At 45.1% G+C, this 21991-nt stretch overlaps 1 protein-coding gene across 1 annotated transcript in view; it reads right to left on the bottom strand.

Moving 5' to 3' along the window:
- Positions 1 to 21991, bottom strand: part of las1l (LAS1 like ribosome biogenesis factor) — an 80089-nt gene that overhangs the window by 46942 nt on the left and 11156 nt on the right. Inside the window, exons 4-7 of the mRNA XM_072505584.1 lie at positions 18828 to 18909; positions 11394 to 11549; positions 8998 to 9044; positions 6245 to 6354 (exon numbers count right to left, since the gene is read on the bottom strand). Of these exons, the coding sequence (XP_072361685.1) occupies positions 6245 to 6354; positions 8998 to 9044; positions 11394 to 11549; positions 18828 to 18909 (395 nt within the window). The remainder of the gene's footprint in view (positions 1 to 6244; positions 6355 to 8997; positions 9045 to 11393; positions 11550 to 18827; positions 18910 to 21991) is intronic.

Genomic DNA, 21991 nt, shown 5'->3' with positions numbered 1-21991 from the left:
CAGCAGCATAATGGGTTCTTTATTTTCCTTCAAGCATTGGGTGTGTCTGGCGAGCATGAGCAGTATGACACTAGGGTTAAGCATTGGTAGTTACAAGCTTAACACTGGCGGTGTTTAGAAACTGGAGATTAATTTAAAGTAGCACAGGAGGAGGATATCTTACACTGTTGTTCAAACCATTAAAGTTGAATTTTGGTACAACCATAAATACTTTTACTGGCATTCAAGAAAAGTTTTTAAAAAAAGAAATTTGAAGTACCCAATTCTTTTTCCCCCCAAATAATGGGGCAATTTAGTGTGGCCAATCCACCTACATTGCAATCATTGGGTTGCAGGGGTGAGACTCACGCAGCCATGGGGAGAATGTGCAAACTCCAGACAGGCAATGACCCGGGGCCGGGATCGAACCGGGGTCCTCAGCACTGCGAGATAGCAGTGTTAACCACTGTGCCACCATGCCACCCTCGGCATTCAAGAAAAGTTGACCAAAAACTCAGATTAGATAATAATAATAATAATAATAATAATAGCTTATTGTCACAAGTAGGCTTCAATGAAGTTACTGTGAAAAGCCCCTAGTCGCCACATTCCGGCGCCTGTTCGGGGAGGCCGTTGCGGGAATTGAACCTGTGCTGCTGGTCTTGCTCTGCATTACAAGCCAGCTGTTTACCCACTGTGCTAAACTATAACTATATACTCTTGCATCTAGCAGCTGCTTCTGATTACTAGCTGAGTTAAATGGCCAAGACAACTACAAGAACAAGGTGCATTGGGGAAATAGAATAACTATTTTTCTTATCAAGTTAAACAGAGAAAAACAGTGAAACACTCCATAGTATGCTCTGTGTCAATAAATTGGCCTTGCCATGTACAGTAACCATGTGATTACAGCAATAACTCCACCTCCACTCCAAATCCTCACCCCCTCAAAAGCTCTATCGGGTAGAATGAAGCACATTGGTTGACCACAAGGCAGAGCTGAACAAAGATGTAATTCTATGAGATTCTATGTTACTGACATATAAACCAGAAGATTTGAAAAGGCTTCAGAAAAAGAGCATGCAAATAAAATATCTCCAAATGAAAATAAGGTTTCAACAGGTTGGAAGGTTAAAAGTTTAATCTATGGAGTCAAATACTTAAGTATATCAATGTTAATTAACAGAACATGTCGCCAAAAACCAAGAGAAGAGAGGGAGATGGCGGAGAGGTGGGAGGATTGGGGCATTTTTGTCCCCTCCGGTTTGGAGGGGGTCCTTTTTTGGGATTGTATGGGGTGGTAGGGGTGAAGGGTTTATGTGGGGATGGATGTTCCCATCCCCCCTCCTGTCTTATGGGACTATTTGTGTTTAGCATTCGTTTGTTTGCTTTTGGGAGAGGTGACCTGGAGTTCAGGAGGAGCCTTTGTTTGGTTGGGGGAGGGTAATGTCAGCAGGGAGCCTTCCTCCTTGAGCTGAGTGGGGGTGGGATGGGAGGTGCCTTTGGGCAGGGGCTGCCACGCTAGCAAGTAATGCTAGTGAACGGAAGTGGGGTTGTGGCAGAGAATGTTGTCGCAATGTGGCAGGGGGTGAGAGATGACATGGTCAGGGGCGGATAAGGGGGACATCTGGGATGGGCTAGATATAGGGTGGAATTAAGGGGGTTGGAGTTAAGTGGGGAGGATGACGGACGAAGAGGGGATTGGAGGCGTAAGCCTCCGGGAAGGTTGGTAACATGGAAAGTCCGGGGACTGAATGGTCCACGCACCTCAGGAGCTTGAAAGCGGGGGTGGTCCTTCTGCAGGAGACACACCTCCGCGTGAAGAACCAGTTTGGGTTAAGGATGGGGTGGGCTGGGCAGGTTTTCCACTCAGGGTTTGATTCGAAATCGAGGCCAGTGGCGATTTTAATGAGCAAAAATATGGGATTTGAGAGTGCGAAGGAGGTGAGGGTTCCGGGTGGGAGATGTGTGATTGTAAGTGGGGTATTGGAAGGGGCACCGGTGGTGTTGGTAAACATGAGGTTGCTGGTAGCGATCCCGGATTTGGCCACGCACCAGTTGACCACGGAAGGAGATTTTAATTGTGTCCTAGAGCCAAGGGTGGATAGGTCAAGCCCTAGGTCGATGGGTCGGGTACAAATGGCAAGGGAGCTGGGTGGGTTTAGCGAGAGGATGGGTACGGTGGATCCATGGCGCTTTCAGAAACCAAGGGGAAGGGAGTATTCCTTCTTGTACACGCCCGTCAGGTGTATTCGAGGGTTGATTATTTTGTGGTGAGCCGGGAGATTTTGATTAGGTTGGAGGAGGCAGTATGCGGGGATAGTTACCTTGGACCATGCACCCCACTGGCTGAAGATTTGATTCAGATTGAGATGAGAGCAGAGGCTGGGGGTAGAGGGTTGATTCAGGGTTGTTGGCGGATGGAGGTTTTTGTGATAAGGTGCAGGCGGCGATTAAGGAGTATGTGGAGTTGGATCAGGATGGGGAGATGTAGGCGGCCATTTTTTGGGGAAGCATTGAAGGCAGTGGCCCGGGGGGGGGCAATCCCCCTAACCTGCTCATCTTTAAGTTGTGGGGGTGAATGTGGTGCAAATTCCACACAGACAGTGACCCAGGGCCAGGATTCGAACCCGGGTCCTCAGCATCGTAGTCCCAGTGCCAACCACTGCACAATGTGCTGCCCCGGACAGGATGTATTTGAGGGTGCCCACCACGGAGGGATTGGCGAGGAGGAAAATGTTGCAGGGGCAGTTTGACAGATTGACACCGGGGAGGGCAATATAGAAACTGCGTAGGGCAAGAGGGGTGCAACATGAGTGTGGGGAGAAGGCGAGCACATGTTGGCGCACCAGCTGCGAGGATAGGCCGCGTCCAAGAAAATATTGAAGATACGGACTAGGGCGGTGGATGTGGTTTCGGAGCCGGGGAAGGTAAACGAGTCATTTAGGGAATACTACCAGGGGCTGTACGAGGCAGACCCGGGGGAGAGGAGGGTGCCATGGGGCGGTTTCTGGACGAGCTGGAATTTCCACAGGTGGAGGAAGCAAAGAGGCAGACATTGGAGTAGCCCCTGGGGCTGAGGGAGGTGCTGGATGGTATCAGGGATATGAAGTCGGGGAAGGCCCCAGGACCGAATGGGTACCCAGTGGAACTTTATAAGGAATTTGCGACGGACCTGGCACCACATCTGTTCTGGGCATTTAATGAAGCGCTGGAGAAGGGAGAGCTGCCAGAGATGATGACACAGGCAGTGATTATGCTAATCCCGAAAAAGGGGAAGCACCCGGTGGAATGTGGGGCGTATAGGCCCGTATCACTAGTGAAAGTATTGGCTAAGTTGTTGGCGAGGAGGATGGAGGATTGTGTCCCGGTGGTAGCTGCAGAAAATCAAACAGGCTTCGTGAAGGGCAGGCAGCTCCCAAGTCATACAAGATGTCCCCAAGGAGAAAATTCTGGAAAATCTCAGCAGGTCTAGCAGCATCTGTAGGGAGAGAAAAGAGCTAATGTTTTGAGTCCAGATGTAAGATGTTGTTGAATGTAGATATTGTTGAATGTAGAATGAATCCGTTGGGGGCTCTGGTACTGGAGATGGTGGTGTCCATGGACGCGGAGAAGGCATTTGATCGGGTGGAGTGGCAGTACTTGTTCGAGATTTGTGGCATGGGTGCGGTTGCTATATGTGACACAAAGGGCAAACGTGAGGGCGAATAATGAGTTCGCGGAGCTTTGACTTACACAGGGGTACGAGGCAGGGGTGCCCGCTGTTGCCATTGTTGTTTGCACTGGCCATAGAGCCGTTGGCTCTTAAGGGGTCGTCGGAGTGGCGGGGGATTATGAAGGGACAGAGGGAGCACCAAGTGTCGCTCTATGCTGATGACCTATTGCTGTATGTTTCGGATCCGCTGGAGAGTATAGGAAGGATTATGGGCCTGCTGGGGAGGTTTGGAGGGTTCTCACAGTACAAGCTGAATGTAGGGAAAAGCAAGGTTTTGCCGGTGAATGAGCTGGGACAGTGGGTTAATTTAGAAGGGATGCCATTTGCCGTAGCAAGGGGTAGGTTCAGGTAGCGAGGGAATGGACGGGGCTCCATAAGTGGAACTGAACAAAGCTGGTGGAGGAGGCGGGATACACTACAGTTGACGTTGGCGGGGAGGGGTGGTGAAAATGAATATTCTGCCACGGTTCTTGTTTATTTTTCAGGCTCTCCCGATCTTTATACAAATGGCCTTTATTCGGAAATTGGACACGATTATTTCAGACTTTGGATGGGTGGAGAAGGGGCCAAGGGCAGGAGGACCCTGCTGCAGAGGCAGCAGGGGGGATTGGCACTGTCAAGCCTGCTTCACTATTATTGGGCGGCGAATGTGGACAAGGGGCGGCGGTGGTGGGAAGAAGGGGTAGAGTGGATTAGGATGGAGGAGGAATCTTGTAAGGGGTCCAGTTTGAGGGTTAGGGTTAACCCTAACCCTAATAATAATAATAATAATAATAATAATAATAACAGCTTATTGTCACAAGTAGGCTTCAATGAAGTTACTGTGAAAAGCTCCACATTCCGGCACCTATTCAGGGAGGCTGGTACGGGAATTGAACCCACGCTGCTGGCATTGTTCTGCATTACAAACCAGCTATTTAGCCCACTGAGCTAAACCAGCCCCTACCAGTAGGTATTCAGGGAGCCCGATGGTGCAGTCCACAGTGAAGATTTGGAATCAGTTAAGGCGGCATTTTGGTGTGGAAGGATGTCGGTGTTAACGTCGCTATGTGAGAATCATGGGTTTGAGCTGGGGGAGATGGATAGTGTATTCAGGTGGTGGAGGGAAATGGAGTCTGAAGGAGCTAAGGGAGAGGGTAGAGCTGCCGAGGGTGAGTGAGTTCAGGTATCTGCAGGTTAGGACTTTGCGCGAAAGGTCTGGAGGGGGTTCCCTACGTTGCCAGGATACACCCTGCTGGAGCAACTGCTGCTTCCAGATGTGGAAGGGGAAGGAAGAATTGGGGATATGTACAAGTGGCTGGAGCAGCAGGGAGGCGAACGGGTGGTGAAGATCAAGGAGAAATGGGAAGCGGAGTTGGGAGGGGAGATCAATTGGGGGGTACAGAGTGAGGCACTGCATAGGGTAAACGGGACCTCCTCCAGTGCAAGGATGAGCCTGATACAGTTTAAGGTGGTGCACAGGGTGCATATGACTCGGGCTAGAATGAATGGATTCTTCCAACGGGTAGCAGATGAATGGAGAGGTGTGGGCGGGGGCCAGAGAATCACACGTACATGTTTTGGGGTTGTGAAAAATTGGAAAGATTGGGGGCGGGAGTGTTCGGGATAGTGGGGGAGGAGGTGGACATTATTTGGGGCTTCAGGGAAGCCGGAGCTTATGGAGAGGAGGACGGCCAATGCCGTGGCCTTCGCTTCTGATTGCATCGCGGCAAATTTTACTGGAGTGGCGGTCGACATCGCCACCGGGGGTAGCAGCTTCGTTGAGTGACCTGTACGACTTCCTGCGGTTGAAGAAGATAAAGTATGAGTTAAGGGGCTCTGCAGAGGGGTTTGAGAAAAGGTCGGGGATGTTTGTGACCATGTTTGAGGAGCTGCTTGTCGCGTGCGCTTGGGGGCCGGCGCGGAGAAAGGAACCCCGCGCATGCGCGGAAATACGCCGGCCTTTCCGCACATGCACAGACTCGCGCCGGCTGGAGCTGCGGGGACCACTCCGGCGGCAACCTAGCCCCCTAGAAAGGGGAGAATTCCTCACTTTCGGGGGCCGTTGTCGCTGGCGTCGTTGCTGCCGGTTTTCACGCCGGCGTGGGGACATAGCCCCATTATTAGAAAATCCCGCCCCTCATCGCAGAAGAGGGATAATACATACAATCAAAATCTCAGAGCATTCGTTGGGGGAGGGGAGAGGTATAGGGACAGGGGGCAGAGAGAGACCTTGTACAGTTGAAGTGTCCCTTCCCATCCCTCCCCTTCAAGGCACAGTCCAATGTACAAGTGCAGCAAATTACATCTGCATATTTTAATCTGCTAACCTCACCATAAAGCATCCATTTCTAATGTATAAAAGCAAATTACTGCGGATGCTGGAATCTGAAACGAAAGAGAAAATGCTGGAAAGTCTCAGCAGGTCTGGTAGCATCTGTAGGGAGAGAAAAGAGCCGACGTTTTGAGTCCGATGATTCTTTGTCAAAGCTAACAGACAGAGAAAGTGGGAAATATTTATACTGTGGAGTGAGAATGAAAGATGAGATGAGAATTTCATTTCTCATGTACCTGTTTTCCCAAGCAAGTTTTTTAACTTGTGATAAAATCCATTCTACTTCAGGACTTGGAGTACTCCAGATTCGCTTTACTTTGGAAACTAACTTCTGTTCCACCAAAACCTAGGAAATAAAAATACAATTTCAGGTGAACGGCCAACTTTTAACGAGAGAGATATTCCAGGTAAACCTGCTCAAACTGGTTAATTGCTTTCTGGGAAGATCAATTTGAGGACAGGAGAACAGTTTCCATTGATTCCGTCAAAATAAAAATAAAATTGCTTCGTTGGGGATGGGCATGAAGTGTCTGTCAGATGGTGCATCAAAGTGGCAGCACACCCATCTGTTTAAGTGGGCATTCAAATTTGCAATGGGAATTCTAGGGTGGCTGTGGCACAGTAAAATTGGCGCTGGACTAGTAATCGGGTTGATGCACTGGGTGGGAATCCAACCATGGCAGGTGCTGGAATTTGAATTTAGTGGGGGAAAATATCTGGCTAATGAAACGATTGTCGAAAAACCCATCTGGTTCACTAATGTCCATTAGGTAATAAAAACCTGCCATCCTTACCTGGATGGTCTGGTCTGCATGCGACTCAAGTCGACAACAGCCGGGAGTTGCCCTGGGAGGCCTCAACATCGATTCCCGACCCCATCCGGTAACCCCAATTACCCCTTCAGCTGATGAATCAGCATTCCATGTTGAGCACTACTTGGGGGAAAGCACTGAGGGTGGTTTCAATGTCAATCAGCAAGAGTGGCTCGATAACACGACCACTGACTGGGGTGAGCAACAAGAGGGAAAAATAAACTTGACCTCATGCTCACCAACCTGCCTGATGCAGATGCTGCCTCTGTCCATGATAGTATCAGTAGAAGTGACCATGGCATAGCTCTTATGGAAACAAGTTCACTCCATTGTGTTGTGTGGCACTACAACCGTGCTAAACGAGATAGATTTCAAACAGATCTAGCAGCTCAAACTGGGCATACATGAAGTGCTGTGGGCCATCAGCATTATCAGAATTGCACTCCGTCACAATCTGTAACCTCATGGCCTGGCATATCCCACACTCTACCATTACTACCAATCTAAGGGATCAGCCATGGTTCAACGAAGAGTGGCGTGGGAGTGGAGAATCACGCCCATCATATTTCGATTGCTATAAACTACGAAAACCTTTTAAATTTTTTTGAAATTTAAAGTGCCCAATTCATTTCTTCCCAATTAAGGGGCAGTTTAGCGTGGCCAATCCACCTACCCTGCACATCTTTGGGTTGTGGGGGGTGAGAGCCATACAGACACGCGGAGAAACTCCACACGGACAGTGACCCGGAGCCGGGATCTAACCCAGGTCCTCAGCACTGTGATGCAGCAGTGCTAACCCCTGCGCCACCGTGCTGCCCTTGCTAAGCAAACTTAAAACAAAAAAAGTTAACGTTTTTGATTTTATATACTGGCATAGCAGAAATAGGATAAATTTAGACTATTTTAAAGCACACTACGAAAGCAGATATACATACACATGTGGAAGTTAGCAAAGAGCTTTATAAAAGAAACCCAATTAATATCGGAAACAAACATGGAATGGAATAAAGTACTTTGCAAGGTAAGAGACAAAACAAACTTCTGGATAAGGCATGACAGCCCCAACTGAATCAAGATAACAAATTACGCTAAGTTCTGCCCATTTCACGGTAACTCGCACTTACAAAATTAAAGATATTTCTCCCACCATTTGAAGGTGCCATCCTTTGGTCAGGACTTCTCAAACTCAAAAAACAGGAACCTTAGCCTTCACAAATATTTCTATTAGCAGAATTAGCATCGTACGGAATTAAGTACATGACAGGATAGCCTGCAGCCTGGCGGTCATCAAAATGCCTCCCGATTATTCAAAAGTCAAATACATAATCCAGCACAGAATTTGCTCCAAGAATTTCAGCAACTTGGCTCGCCGCTGGCGCTCTCGCCCAAGTCAGTAGCTTGTAGGTTTGAACCCTACAACAAGAGTAGGTATTTCCAGGATCTTCCTACGCCCAGTTACTGACATTGGGCTGGATTTTATGGCCACAAATATCCAAGCGGAAATCCTGCTATGCAATCTTATCACCCGCAATTTTTCTTTGCCGAATGCATCTTTCAGGCGTCGGACCTGAAAAGGTTTGGGAGTGAGTGCTTTACAGCAGCAACGACGAGGCAGCACAAGATTGGAAGAAAAGGCTTGACACCAGGGCCATGGCTGAATGTAGGAGCAGATTCTGCTGAAGGTGGCAGCATCCCTATTTTTTTTTTTAAACCTTTGGAGCCTGTCATAATAAAAAAACACATTGAAAGATCAGGGGGCCTTCAAATTTCTAACTGTTCCCGTTAACAGCATACCCGGTCTGCCATATGTCCCAGCATAGGCCCCTGATTAAACATAGAGTGCCACACCACATTGCTAATTGGGCACCTTTCAGTTGGACAAACAGTCACGAACCAGCTATCCAATACATGATTCAACGAGTTGAGATGGCAGAGATTAGAGCAAACGCACCCCGACTTGCTAATCCCGTCACCCCACCAAAAAATGCTAAATCCAGGCCATTATTTCTTGCCTAACAAAGTCCATGTCAAAATTTGTTTCAAGAGAACTGTACATGTATTTATTTCTTAAACAGTCCATTTCTCTTCTACTGAACCAAAGGCATTAATTACTTCAGGTTGGGCCAAGGTGAACTCTGGAATTGAACTGGAAACACAAATCCTTCTCAATTAGATACCTGTAATTGTTCTTTCGCAAAGGACGTCAGCAGTTCTCTGGCTTTTTCTGGGGGGGGAAAAAGGGGGAAAATATTATGACATGGAAGATTTATCTTCGGTTATTAAAACTGCTTTTTGAGAAAAAGTGTTTCAAATTGGCATTGCAATTTGAAACTTTTGAATATTTTATTACTGTCAATATCTGATGGTATATTGATTCAGGTGTAAGTGACACTAGAGTCATATTCACTTCCATCTTAATGGTGTTCCCATTTAATTTTGGATATACACAAAATTGTTGCTGGCCTCCTTGTACTGTTCCAATATTAAGCTTAAATTCCTTAAGCTGACTTGACACTTGGTACTTGGTGAGATCACTCAACTGTTATGCTCGCCCAGTAGGCTTAGCGGTATTTTTTCTTGATACACTTCTTTTGTGCTGATGAAGGTTGACGGGAACAACATGCCTTGGCAATGTGACCAGCTTTACCACAATTTTTGCATTTGTTCTTCTTGCTCCAATAATCTCCAGCCATACGTCCCATTTGGCTGCAGCGATGACATGGTAGGTGTTTGATGGACCTGCTTCTCACAGACTCCATCGCATGGACTTTAGCTCGAACGTCAACCAGCAAGATTTCCCTCGCTGCAAGTTCCATAAACATTGCAATTTCTATCGGAGATTTTAGGGTCAATAGTCAATACACCTTCAGTCAGAAATTTCCTTGGGATGGCTTCATTCCGGAGGCCACAAAGTAATCAATCACAAAGTGCAGCATCGAAGGTCTGGCCAAATTCGCAGTACTTTGCTAGCTTTCACAGTGATGCAACAAATTGTGAAATGTTTTTCCCTTCCTCCTGTGCACAATAGTGAAAGCAAATCTTTCAGCTATTAATAGTGAATGGGGAGGGAAATGTTCTTGCAAGACAGTCATTAACTCATTATATGACTTGCCTCCATGTTTAGCTGGGTGTACTAAATTCTGTCGAACATGAATGTTTTCCTCTCAACTGAGCTGAGAAAGGTGACAGTATGCAGGTCTACTGCTGTCTGATTGGCTTTAAGGAACAACTGGAACCTTTCCTGGCAAGGGTTCCATGTCTCCTCATCAAATGCGTCCATGGTGTCTTTTTTTCCTGCCATTTTTGGATTGTAGCTCCTTGATTGTAACTACTCAGCCTTCAACATATCTTTATTTTCTCTCGGTTTAAAGCAGATGCACAAGCAGACTAGCTGTTTCTCTGCCCTGCTATTGATTCCCGGGCAGTAGGTTGCAGAATTGGTAGCCCCGTAGGTTCACATTCCCATTTCAGTGCCTCGAGCGCTGCCTCCACAGCGCTATCCGCCACAATGATAGGTGCACTGAAAACTTCGACCCTCCGTTCGAAGTAAACCCCAAGTAATTCGCAGTTGTTCAATAGCTTTTTGAAAACCCTTTTACTTGCACAGCAACTGCTGCAATTGACAGGACGATTTGCTGACCCCCCTACAAACTGTGCGGTATCCAAGTATTTACTCGAGTTATTTTTACTTGACAACAATGATTTCACCTTGGAAGTTGACGATATTTCTCCTGACGTTACTCCCAAGTGTATGGGCCTGGATCTCGGTCAATGATTCCTTCTTCTGGTTCACACAATCGTGGTCGAAAATGGGTTATCTCCCTTTTTTTTCTTTAAGACACAGATTTCGTCACCAGCTGCTCTTTTGTTATGTTCTTTGTCGTAGTCACAAAGAGAAAGAATCAGATTGTGCAAGTACTTCGAGGACCTCCCTCAATGGCCCAGTGAGTAAACAAATCGGCAGATCATCGTTAAGCTGCACACACCAGATTTAATTGTTCATTTATTGTAGTCTGGGTGGTAGAATAGCCTCAGTACCCGAGTCAGGGAAATGAATGGGGGGGAAAAGAACCATAAACTCTGTTCCAAACTGCTACTGAAAGGAGCATATCTGAACACGTAGGTTAGGATAGAATTAGATTTAATGCGCTGCTCCCCATGATGTAGAGCTCATCAGGGCACACATATGAATAAAACTACTTTAGGAAGGTATCGGGAAACCCCAGCAAAACATACCTGGAGAAGAAAGTTCCAGTGTGATCAGAATACCAAATGTCAGCAAAGAGATACTGACTTCCAGAGAGCCAGGAAGGCTGTTCTCTGTGAAGTGTAAAATCATACTTCCTTACTTTGCATCAATTAATAAGTAGCACAAGCAGTTTTGTTCAGCACAATAAAGCCTGTAGAGTTCGACACTTGCAACAAATTGGTACATGCCCTTTCTTCTGTATGAAAAATTTGAGGGACTAAAAATGTAGTTTCTGAGCAAATCAAAACTATAATAAATCATTTGCCATAACATGCAATTGATTAATAACTGAAATACTTATTTTTAAATCTTTCATGTACCAACCATATAACTCCCTCTCTTTCAGTTCCTCCTGTATTTTCACTTCATCATCCGCTTCCTCCTCTTCCTGCGAATCCAAGACCCAATTATCCACAAGGTAGTTTCCCAGCTGCCGGTTCCAAAACTGATGACGTAACCATTCCAAAACAAACTCGCAACCTTAGGAAGTAACAAAATCACTGTTATATTCATTGTGCTAGCATGGACCACTATACATGGAGCAATGGAAAATTACATTAAAATGATAACATTCAATTTTATTTTAAGTTAGATCAGAGTTAAGTCGTAAGAATTGTTAAGTTTGTAAAAATCCGACTGGACATAACAATTTGCATAAACATAGTATATTTAACATAGTAAAACACAAGAACTGCAATGACAAGCATATGCTGAGATACATAAAACTTCATATTAAATCATACCAGTGCTATTCCTGCAAGAGGGTTAAAGTAGTGGAAATGATTCCGTTCAGAAGTACAGGGTGTAGAGGGCACAATTTCAAAATTTGTCGATAATAAGAGTACAAAAGCAAGGAAGCTTTAAAACACTGGTTCTGCTTTAACTGGGGGGACACCTGTATGACCCTTGGCACCAGGTTCACAGTGCGCTGTTAGCAGTGTGAGCAAGGCAATGGTGCTCCGTGTCCATCCACCCCAACCCCACAGCCCACTTCCTGGCCCCCCCCCCCCCCCCCCCAAGCCCTGGCAGAAGCCCTCTGGCTAATGGCACAACTGTCAACAAACTGAGGCCATGTTGGACACTTTCCGTACCCCCCACCCCTCTCCCCTTCAGCAGCCGCCACGCCGGTTTCATGATTTTTAAAAGGAAGTGAACCGTGCCATAGGGAACTCGGCCCATCGGAGCTCATCAGGGCACACATATGAATAAAACTACTTTAGGAAGGTATCGGGAAACCCCAGCAAAACATACCTGGAGAAGAAAGTTCCAGTGTGATCAGAATACCAAATGTCAGTAAAGAGATACTGACTTCCAGAGAGCCAGGAAGGCAGGGAATCGCGGAGGCTCCGGACAATACCGGGTCAGGCCCGCTCATGATATTCAAACTGTGCCTCCTCTACGTGCGGAGTGAAATGCATTGATGCCGTTTTCAAGGTAACGGAGAATCGCGATTTGCCGTCAAATCAGTACCAGCTGCGGTTTTGGCATCGGAAGCTATTCTCTGCACAATTGCATTTCCCGATTTTGCTGTTGGCTAACGGAGAATTCTGCCCAGTGTGTGTGGTTCTGGGCACCACACTTTAAGAAGGATGTGATGAATGGCACCCTCAGAGAGCATGCAGTAAAGAGAACAGTTCCAGGATTGAGGAACTTCAGCTACATGGATAGATTGCAGAAGTTGGGACTACGTTCCTTTGAGAAGGTGGAGAGATTTTAATCGAGGTATTCAAAATCATGCAGAGTATGGACAGGCGAGATGGAGAAACCGTTCCCTTTGATGCATTACTAACAGGAGGGCACAGATTTAAGGCAATTGACAAAAGAAACAATTGAGAGCAGAGGAAAATCTTTTTCACACTGTTGAGCGGTTAGTATCTGGAATGTGCTACCTGAGAGTGTGGTAGATACAGGTTTGAAACATCAATAGAGAATATTATTTTTATCCAAGAAGGAAAAATATTCAGGACTACAGGGAAAAGGCAGGAGAGTGACACTAGGTGAATTGCTCCTTCAGAGGGCCAGCACAGACTTGACAGGCCAAATGGCCTCCTTCTGTGCTGTAACTATTCTATGATTCCTATATACGTCTCGAAATTAGTAACTGGTAACTCAAAACACCATACGACACAAAAAAGCAAAGTGGCTGCAACTTCGAAAAGAGAGCATTAACAGCAAAGCAGTGCCCTCTGCTGGCATCTGCTTGTTATTGCTTTCAACTGTTGAATAGTTTGAAGCGCATTCATTCCTGAAGTGGCACAGTTCGGAAGTCTGGGCCAGAAATGCAGCACAAGGTAAACTAAGGAGCCGAGTGGCAATCAACTTAGAATCAATTGGAAGTTTTGGCTCATTGACTTTTCCTCAATACTGTTAAAAATGTTATGTACTTAAGCTAGATATTCTCTCAGATTTAGTACAAGTAAATCTTCCAGTCACACACACTTTCCGCAAATGACAGCTACTGTAATATTGCATATGCTGTACCGTGTATTCTCCTGACTTCGAGCCGAAAATCAAATCAGTGAGCAGACTGTTATATTTTAAATAAGATACCTGAATGTACAGAAAACAAAGATGTGATCTTACGGAGACTAGAGGTGCAGGTTCACTCTCAGGTTAGCTATTCCAGTTATCCGGTCCCACTTGAATTCAGACTGTCCTGAAGAGGGTGCTTGTCCTTCTCATAAAAGCCTTACTTGATCATACTCAAAAGGTTTGGCACTGGGTTGATCCATTGCGCTGTATTTCCCTAACTCCGTAATGGCAGGTTTGGCGAGGGAGCCATGTCAAGACAGCTCCCTGGTGCATTCTCGCTACTGGGGAACTTTTCCAAGGCTGGGCATTCTATCGGTTCTCTGTTCCACAAAGATGGGCAGCCAATTACAGTTAAGGCCTCAACCAGGAGCAATTTTGCCGCCTCGTCGACATCTTCCTGTCAGTAGGACGGCCACTCATGGCAAGCAGAAGCTGCAAGCTCACTGGAGGCAGCCCCACAGTTTGGGAAGTCATTGGAGCCCACTGATAGGGCCCCCAGGCATTAAAGGATACCATCACAGCTGAAACTGATCCAGTGGAGGGGTGTCACCTCCATCCTGAAGCACCTTCCATCCTGGAATTCGTTACTTTTTATGCTGCTGTGCAGCACAGTGTGGGTATCTCCATGCCAAGGTGCCCTTAGTTCCTGGACTATCTCAGTGCTTCCTACACCCAGTGGTGATGCAGAGACCCGTGAGCACTGGCTCTCTGATTGGGCATTTCCCTCCCGATCGGCAGCTTGCGCAGAAGCAGCCAATTAGAAGGCCACCTCCAGGAAGAGTGCTGGGTCCCCCAGCCCAGACCCCCCCCATCTCCAGATCTCAGGACCCCACAGTCCTTTGTCACAAAAGTTATAGAAACAAGAAACAAGTAGTTTTGATGACAGCACCTTTGAAGCCCCTATCCCACCATTACCTCCCCCAACCACCCCCCCAACATTCCCCATTGGAACCATTCTGCCACCATAGCATTAAATGTTCAAGTCGCCACACAATGATTCCCTACAAATAAATTAATATTCAAACATCACAAATGTTGAGATGAGGACAGGACTGCAGACCTCATTTTAAGGAAAGGATGTTGTGTGGCCTTGGGAGCTCATCTTTATGTGCTGAATCTAATGCGCGAATGGTACCAAATCTAAAAATCTGGCACATAACAATTAAAAACAATTAATGGGTACAGACCAAAGAATTACAGCGTCAACTGACTCCATAAACAATTCTGACATTTGCGGTTTTTAATTTCAGATTATCAGCACTTGCAATGTTTTCTTTCTTTCCAATATTTTAAATGTATTTGGTCTGCCCACAGTAGATTTAGCATCACAAACAAAATAATGTCTCTCCTTAAAAATTTGATGCTTTCTGTATTTTAGTAACAAAAGGGTAATTTAATAGACGGCAAGGGAAATATGCTGCAAAAGAAGCTGATTTTGTTATTGAAGAACTATAGTGATGTCAATCTGCATGGTGTAGAACCCCAAGGTTCAAAAGGAGTTAACTGAGTAATTGCGATAGCTCAGCCAATAGTGATTCGATCACTCCAAACCTTGTTTTTACCCATTTTAATTACTGAAACACAAGGAAAAACAGTCATCGGATATTGTCATGTGGTCATTTGTCACGTGTAGACTCATACAATGGGTTTTCCCGGAAGATCAAACCCAATCCTGTTCCCCACCCCCAAATGCAAACAGACAACAATCACAAGAAGAAATCCTTTCCCCAAATAGGAGCAATGAAGCCAACAGTTAGTTCTTTAGTCGCCACCTTAACCGAGATCAGTACAGAAAAAAGTCAAACCAGGAAGTTTGACATGCATGCCACCATCTTTCCTGACTGAGCTATCGAAGAAGCTCTCGTGAAAATTGTGTATTTCTTCGCTTTCTGTTTTAGTGACTTCGGCAAGTAAGGAAACTAAGGTAACAAGGCAGCAAGGTAGCCTTGTGGATAGCACAATTGCTTCACAGCTCCAGGGTCCCAGGTTCGATTCCGGCTTGGGTCACTGTCTGTGCGGAGTCTGCACATCCTCCCCGTGTGCACGTGGGTTTCCTCCGGGTGCTCCCGTTTCCTCCCACAGTCCAAAGATGTGCAGGTTAGGTGGATTGGCCATGATAAATTGCCCTTAGTGTCCAAAATTGCCCTTAGTGTTGGATGGGGTTACTGGGTTATGGGGATAGGGTGGAGGTGTTGACCTTGGGTATGGTGCTCTTTCCAAGAGCCGGTGCAAACTCGATGGGCCGAATGGCCTCCTTCTGCACTGTAAATTCTATGAAATTCTATGAAACAAGGGGTTTAAACATCAAGAATCAAACGTCCAGAATTAGCGATCAAAAATTTGTTCAAATATTTTAATTTTTGCATCTGCCATTTTATTCCTTGTAGTACCTCCAAAACATAAAACAAATCCTTCATAAAACAAAATCATATCACCATTAAACTGCTCCACATTTCCCCGGTCTCAAGATCCCAGGAATGGAATTTGTGAGTTTTGATAGTGTGGGTTGTCAGGAACCCGGAATGAATAGATTCAACTGAGTAACAACTACAACTCCAATGAGCGTCAAAGTCAGCGTATTAAGCACTCTGGCAACATCCAAAATTCAGCGTTCCTTTTCAGTTTAAAACAACAGACTTTAGTGAACAATGTGTGAAACACGGTTCTTGTGTGTGAAAACATGTCTGGTATACCATACATTTCATTACTTACAACATGCCAAACCCCAAGGACAGGCAGCAGAAAACACCACGTTCTTTGGTGGTACTCACAACCTTTCCCCCCAAATAAACAACGAACTTCTGAACATTGTTTGAGGTAACTGGCAGGAAAAATTAAACCATACACAAGACCAAACACCAATTTCGACACTAAGGACAGGCTCACTATAATGATTCGAGATCAGAAAGTCTGGCAAAAAGGTATTTGGAGACAGTCTTTCTATCAGCTAAGAGGCCACACATTCAATACTTGAAGATTCCCAACAACACTTCGGATAAAGTGCAAAGTCAATCAAGTTTCAGTGCCAGTACAATACCACATGTGAAACGGAGTCTCATAGACCTAAAAAGTCCCAGGGTTGATTTTATAGTTTGAGCTCAGTTAGTGGTTCTCACTCAGTAAACCAGGAGGGACACCAAAACTCTCCCAAAGGTCAAAAGCAGGGGTGGAGGAAAAAATAGAAATCACATAGTTACTGGCAGCGAGAATATGGATTCAGGAATAACTTACAAGAAATTTAACACTGCAGCTATAGTTTAAAAAAAAAACAATTTCAATTCATGTTAAATATAGGTCAAAGTACATTTTTAAAAAGTCAACTTTATTCTTAAATCCATGGGAGCAGCTTTCTTTGGCCTGATTTCGTCGTTGTTCTGTGCTTAGTCAGTTAGTCGAAAGAGGCGCAATGGCAGGGAATGCAATTTGACCTCACTTTCCTGAGTTAGGAAGGGGGACAAAATCAGTCAGGGTTCTCACTCCCGACTATTATTTTCAATGCAAGACTCAGTTTATAGAATACATAACTCATGATTAATCTGGAATAAGGTATTCACGAAGGACTTTAATGAAAGGATTCAGCATTTTAGAATAAATCAAGGCAGCAGCTGAAATATAATTGGCTCCTCACTCTCATTTGGCATCTATTTATCGTCTTTAGCTTATGCACACCTTCATTATTATCTGTATTTACTTATAAGATGTTAATTCTATTAGCGTTTCCTAAACGTTTTCTCTCTTGAGACCCCATTTTGAAGTTTGAAAAGTGCCATTATCCCAGTGAAAGTGTGGGCACACAGGTCTGGGAAACAGACAGGGCTGCAGGAACCAGGATGGCAGCATTTTTCCCCCCCACCTACTGTTTCGCAGGTTCTGTTGGAGGCAGCAATCGGGTCTCGGAGCTCACTTCATTCGGCCACGTCCACCGGACTAAGATAAGAAGTACGCATGTCAAGGGGGTCTCAGAGCTTAACCTCGCACTGTGCCATCTCAGTCTCTGCTTGACCATTACTGCCAGAGGAGAGGGAGCTTGTGAGCCCAATTGCTTGTTCTGCATCCTCCAATGATGGATCACGGGCCTGTGTGGGAACCCCTGCTGTAATTTCTTCCAGTTTGAATGAAAGGCCATTGATCCTGAACTCGGTTCCTCGCTCTCTGCAGATATTACCTGATGTGATCACTGTTTCCATCATTCTGCTTCAAGTTAGACTGACAGTTATGCTTATGCTTTCTAAAACACTGGTCAGGCTTCAGTTATAAAACATGGCCAAATCAGCGCCATACATGTTAGGAAGGACGTCAAAGGCTTGGAGAGGGGGGCAAATGAGATTTACTGGAATGGCACAACACAGACTTCAATTGCGCGCAGAGTCTAGGGAAGCTGCAATTGTTCTTCAAGCAGCGAGGATTAGGAACATTTCATATGTAGGTGCAATGGTGGATGGTCAAAGCCCTCTGATCCCAGAGTCCATCCCACACAATCCTGACACCTTGTTTCACGACGTTATCACTTTCCACATAACCCGAGATCAAGCAATTTCCTGGGAGGCAAGAAAAGATAGAAATGAAGGCCAAATTGAGGGAGGGGGTGCAAATGCTCTTTGGCCCATTTGAGTGAACATATCTAATTTGGGAAATAATAGTGTACACGAATGAAAATGGAGTTTGCACAGAATAAAATTGGGGAATCTATTTCGGGTGACAGGTGGGTCAGCAACCACCAGGAGTCACAGATTTAAAGTAATTGGAAAAAGAACCAGAGGCGATATGAGGAAGAAGATCGTGTACGCACTCAAGTTCTGATGATCTGGAATGCAGTGCCAGAAAGGGAACTGGATAAATACTTGAATGGGAAAGATTTGCAGGAGAAAGAGAAGAGTGGGACCAGTTGGATAGCTCTTTCAAAGAGCTGGCAGAGGCATGATGGTCCAAATAACCGTCCTTTGTGGTGTGTCACTGTGATTCGAAATTTGCGTTACCTGCACTGTCGACAGCTCCCTATGATATTAAAGAGCAGATACTGGTAGTACTGATCACCGGAATCTAAATTTCATTGCCTCAGAGAAAAGTGAATGCGCAAAATACAGATCTACATCCTGCACTTCATCCAATGGGAGCCAGAGGCAGCGAAGAGCGAGTGGAAAAAGTGGACATTACAGACAAAATGGTGGCAAGGGAGGAGGTAACTTCATCAGTTTCTATTTTAGCAACGCTGAGGATTTTTATTACCTTTCCTGCACCACGTTAGTGTGGGGAGTTTCCTATGAGTCAGTTCATGGCGTAGATTTACTATCCACTCTGGTATATTCATCTAAAAAGAAAAAAGTGGAAATTCCTGTCAGCATCATTTTCACTTTAGCCTCCTAATTAGCATTACATTGGAAACAAATTCCATTTAAAAGCAAAGTACTGCAGATGCTAGAAATCTGAAATAAAACAGAAAATGTTGGATGAAACTCAGCAGTTCTGGCAGCATCTGTGCAGAGAAACAGAGTTTAACCTTTCAGATCTAAATGACCCTTTTGCAGAACTGAAGATAGAAATATAAAGAATTAAATGGTTGGAAAAAGGGGCGGAGGTGGGGGAGGATGGAAAAATAGGGATAGGTTAGGGCAAAGGAGACATGGACAAATTTGTCATGGACATGAGAGTGTTAAAGGTGCCGTTAAGGAATGAAAACTGCTGATAGTAGCAAAAGGTGTTAATGAGAGCACCTACACAGCCAGGGAGCTGAAAGACAACAACTACAAAGGATTTAAGATGGAGGGTGAAGTTCACTGTCTAAAGCTGATGAACTCAGTGTAGAATGCTGTAATGTGCCTAATTGGAAGGGGAGCTACTGTTCTTCCAGTTGGAGTTGGGCATCACGAGAACATTGCAGCGTGCCTAGGGTGGACATCTGGGCATGAAAACAAGATGCCTGTTTAAAATGGCAAGCAATGGGATGGTCAGGGTCATGCCTGCAGGTGGAGCAAAGGTGTTCCGTTAAGAGGTCACCCAGCCTGCATTTAGTTTCCCCAATTTAGAGGACGCCACACTGGGAGCAACGAATACAGTAGACCGAGATCTCTACTAACCAAAGTTGTGCTCTTGGTTCATACTAGATTGTCACGATCTAAAATAATTTTACTAACCATCAATGAGGACTGGATTCTAACCCAAGTCCCAGAAAGGAAACACCAATAGCTAAGCCGGTGCACCAACAGGTTCCTCAACGCTATCTGCCCCACTATCAGCAAATAAAGAAACAGGTTTGGTCCTTCAAGTCCCTGATCTTAAATGGAAATCTAACATCTTCTCAAGAGGGGAAAACAAAATGAGAGTCTCCTGCAGGTCATTATTAAATTGAAGAATAGACAGTTAGGGAGAAGATCTTTGAGGCCTTTTTTCAAAAGATTCCCAAGAGTATATATATATATATTTTTTTAAACTGTACCAAGTCCAAAACCATACATGAAAAGCCACTCTCCTGATGACAAGTCGTATTCAGCCATAAAGGCCAGGAAGTCCTAAGTTGGCAATGGAAAGTGAACAAATTCCAGGCATGGCAATAGTTCAGGCACTACAATTATCCTCCAGATCCTTGCACCAGACAAGTTCAAAAAGGATGTGCAGAAAATGGGTGAGAAACTGAGGAGATGGAGGTTCAGGGTTAAGGTGGAGAGGTTTACGTTCATGGGCAGAAGGATTGGATAGCAGAGACAGCCAAGCAGACGGTCGCTACCTTGGAAGATGCAGAAATCCACGAGCGCCTTAGACTTACTATGCAGTGAGGATGAGGAATGGGAGTTTAAAGAGCAGTTGGTAATAGCGATCAAATTAGCTTTGGCAAGAAACTAACGAATGAAACTCAAAATGGACTCTTGTCCTCAAGCATTCACAAGATAGAAAGTACAGCAGAGAAACTATGTCAACCACACACGCACATGTACATTTCATACATTAAACCTAAATAACTTATGCACCACCCAACTGTGGTTTAATGTCTGGAAGAATGTACAAAATGCCTGTGGAATGCAGGAGTGGACAAATACTGTAGCTATGACTTTTATCCCTTCTGTCAATAGTTTAAGATTCACAGGTTATAAATCTCCTCTCATTTTAAACATCAACTATTTGACAATTTTGAACACAGTTCCATTCATAGAGTTTGGCAAATGTGTTCATCAAACTAAGCAGCCAAATACTGATGGACCGCCACAGAAAACAGTTCACAGAACAAATTGCCAACACATACATATCAATGCACACTTTTTAAATAAAATTTAATGTCCATATTGCTCACATGAAGAACCAACAAAGTGGATAAGATGGGGAAAGAAACATGGGCAACAAACAGCAAGCCTGACAAGATGGTCAGGTCACAAGTCACCAGGGAGATGAAAGAGACACTAGAGTAGAGGAGACCCAACGAATAAGCAAAGTACATGTGGGTGCTAAACAAGCAAAAGCAACAGAATAGCAATGTTGTCTTTTATTATGTTCCCAGACCAGACCCCGAAAATGGCTAGAATACTGGACCAAAACCACAACAAATTAGTTTATTTAAGACGGTGCGGAAATAATGATTTGCTCCAGGAGTGATTGCATGAAGAAATAGGGCTTTGGTATTTTTAAATCAAAACTTTATTATGGATCCAACATTAAACTTAATTTCACACCCAAAAAGAACAGCTTACAATTACCCCTTAAACACTATTACTCAATTCCCCATGAAACAAGAAAATAAACATACAGCTTTCAATCTACCTTAAAATCAGAACGGCATAGCGTAATACTGATTTGGTTCCTGTTAGAACTCCTTCAGACTCTGGCTGAATATCTTCAAAAAGCTGGTACACCTGGTGTGTTTCGGCTTCTTCCTTGTTCCCAGACAAGACTGCTCTGCTTGAAATATTGTTACTCTATTATAACTGTTCTATTGTGAGAGAATTGTGGACTCAGTGTCAGACGATCAACCCTACTCTCTCTCCAAAGTCGTTTTTTATAGAATTTACAGTGCAGAAGGAGGTCATTTGGCCCATCGAGTCTGCACCGGCCCTTACAAAAAAGAGCACCCTACTCAAGCCCACGTATCTACCCTATCCCCGTAACCCCCACTTAACCTTTTTTGGACACAAAGGGCAATTTAGCATGGCCAATCCACCTAACATGCACATCTTTGGACAGTGAGAGGAAAGCGGAGCACCCAGAGGAAACCTACGCAGACACGGGGAGAACGTGCAGACTCCACACAGATAGTGACCCATCCTGGAATCGAACTGTGGAGCTGTGAAGCAATTGTGCTAACCACTATGCTATCATGATGCATACCTTCTCAAAAGGTATCTCTGCATCTCCTGGCTACAACCAGCAATGCCCTCATCTCTCCAAGCTGAAAAGCAAATGACCTC

This window comes from Scyliorhinus torazame, chromosome 5, assembly GCF_047496885.1.
Source record: "Scyliorhinus torazame isolate Kashiwa2021f chromosome 5, sScyTor2.1, whole genome shotgun sequence".
Lineage (NCBI taxonomy): Eukaryota > Metazoa > Chordata > Chondrichthyes > Carcharhiniformes > Scyliorhinidae > Scyliorhinus > Scyliorhinus torazame.
Note: the sequence above shows the minus strand (reverse complement) of the source record. Positions and strands in the feature narration are given on the sequence as shown.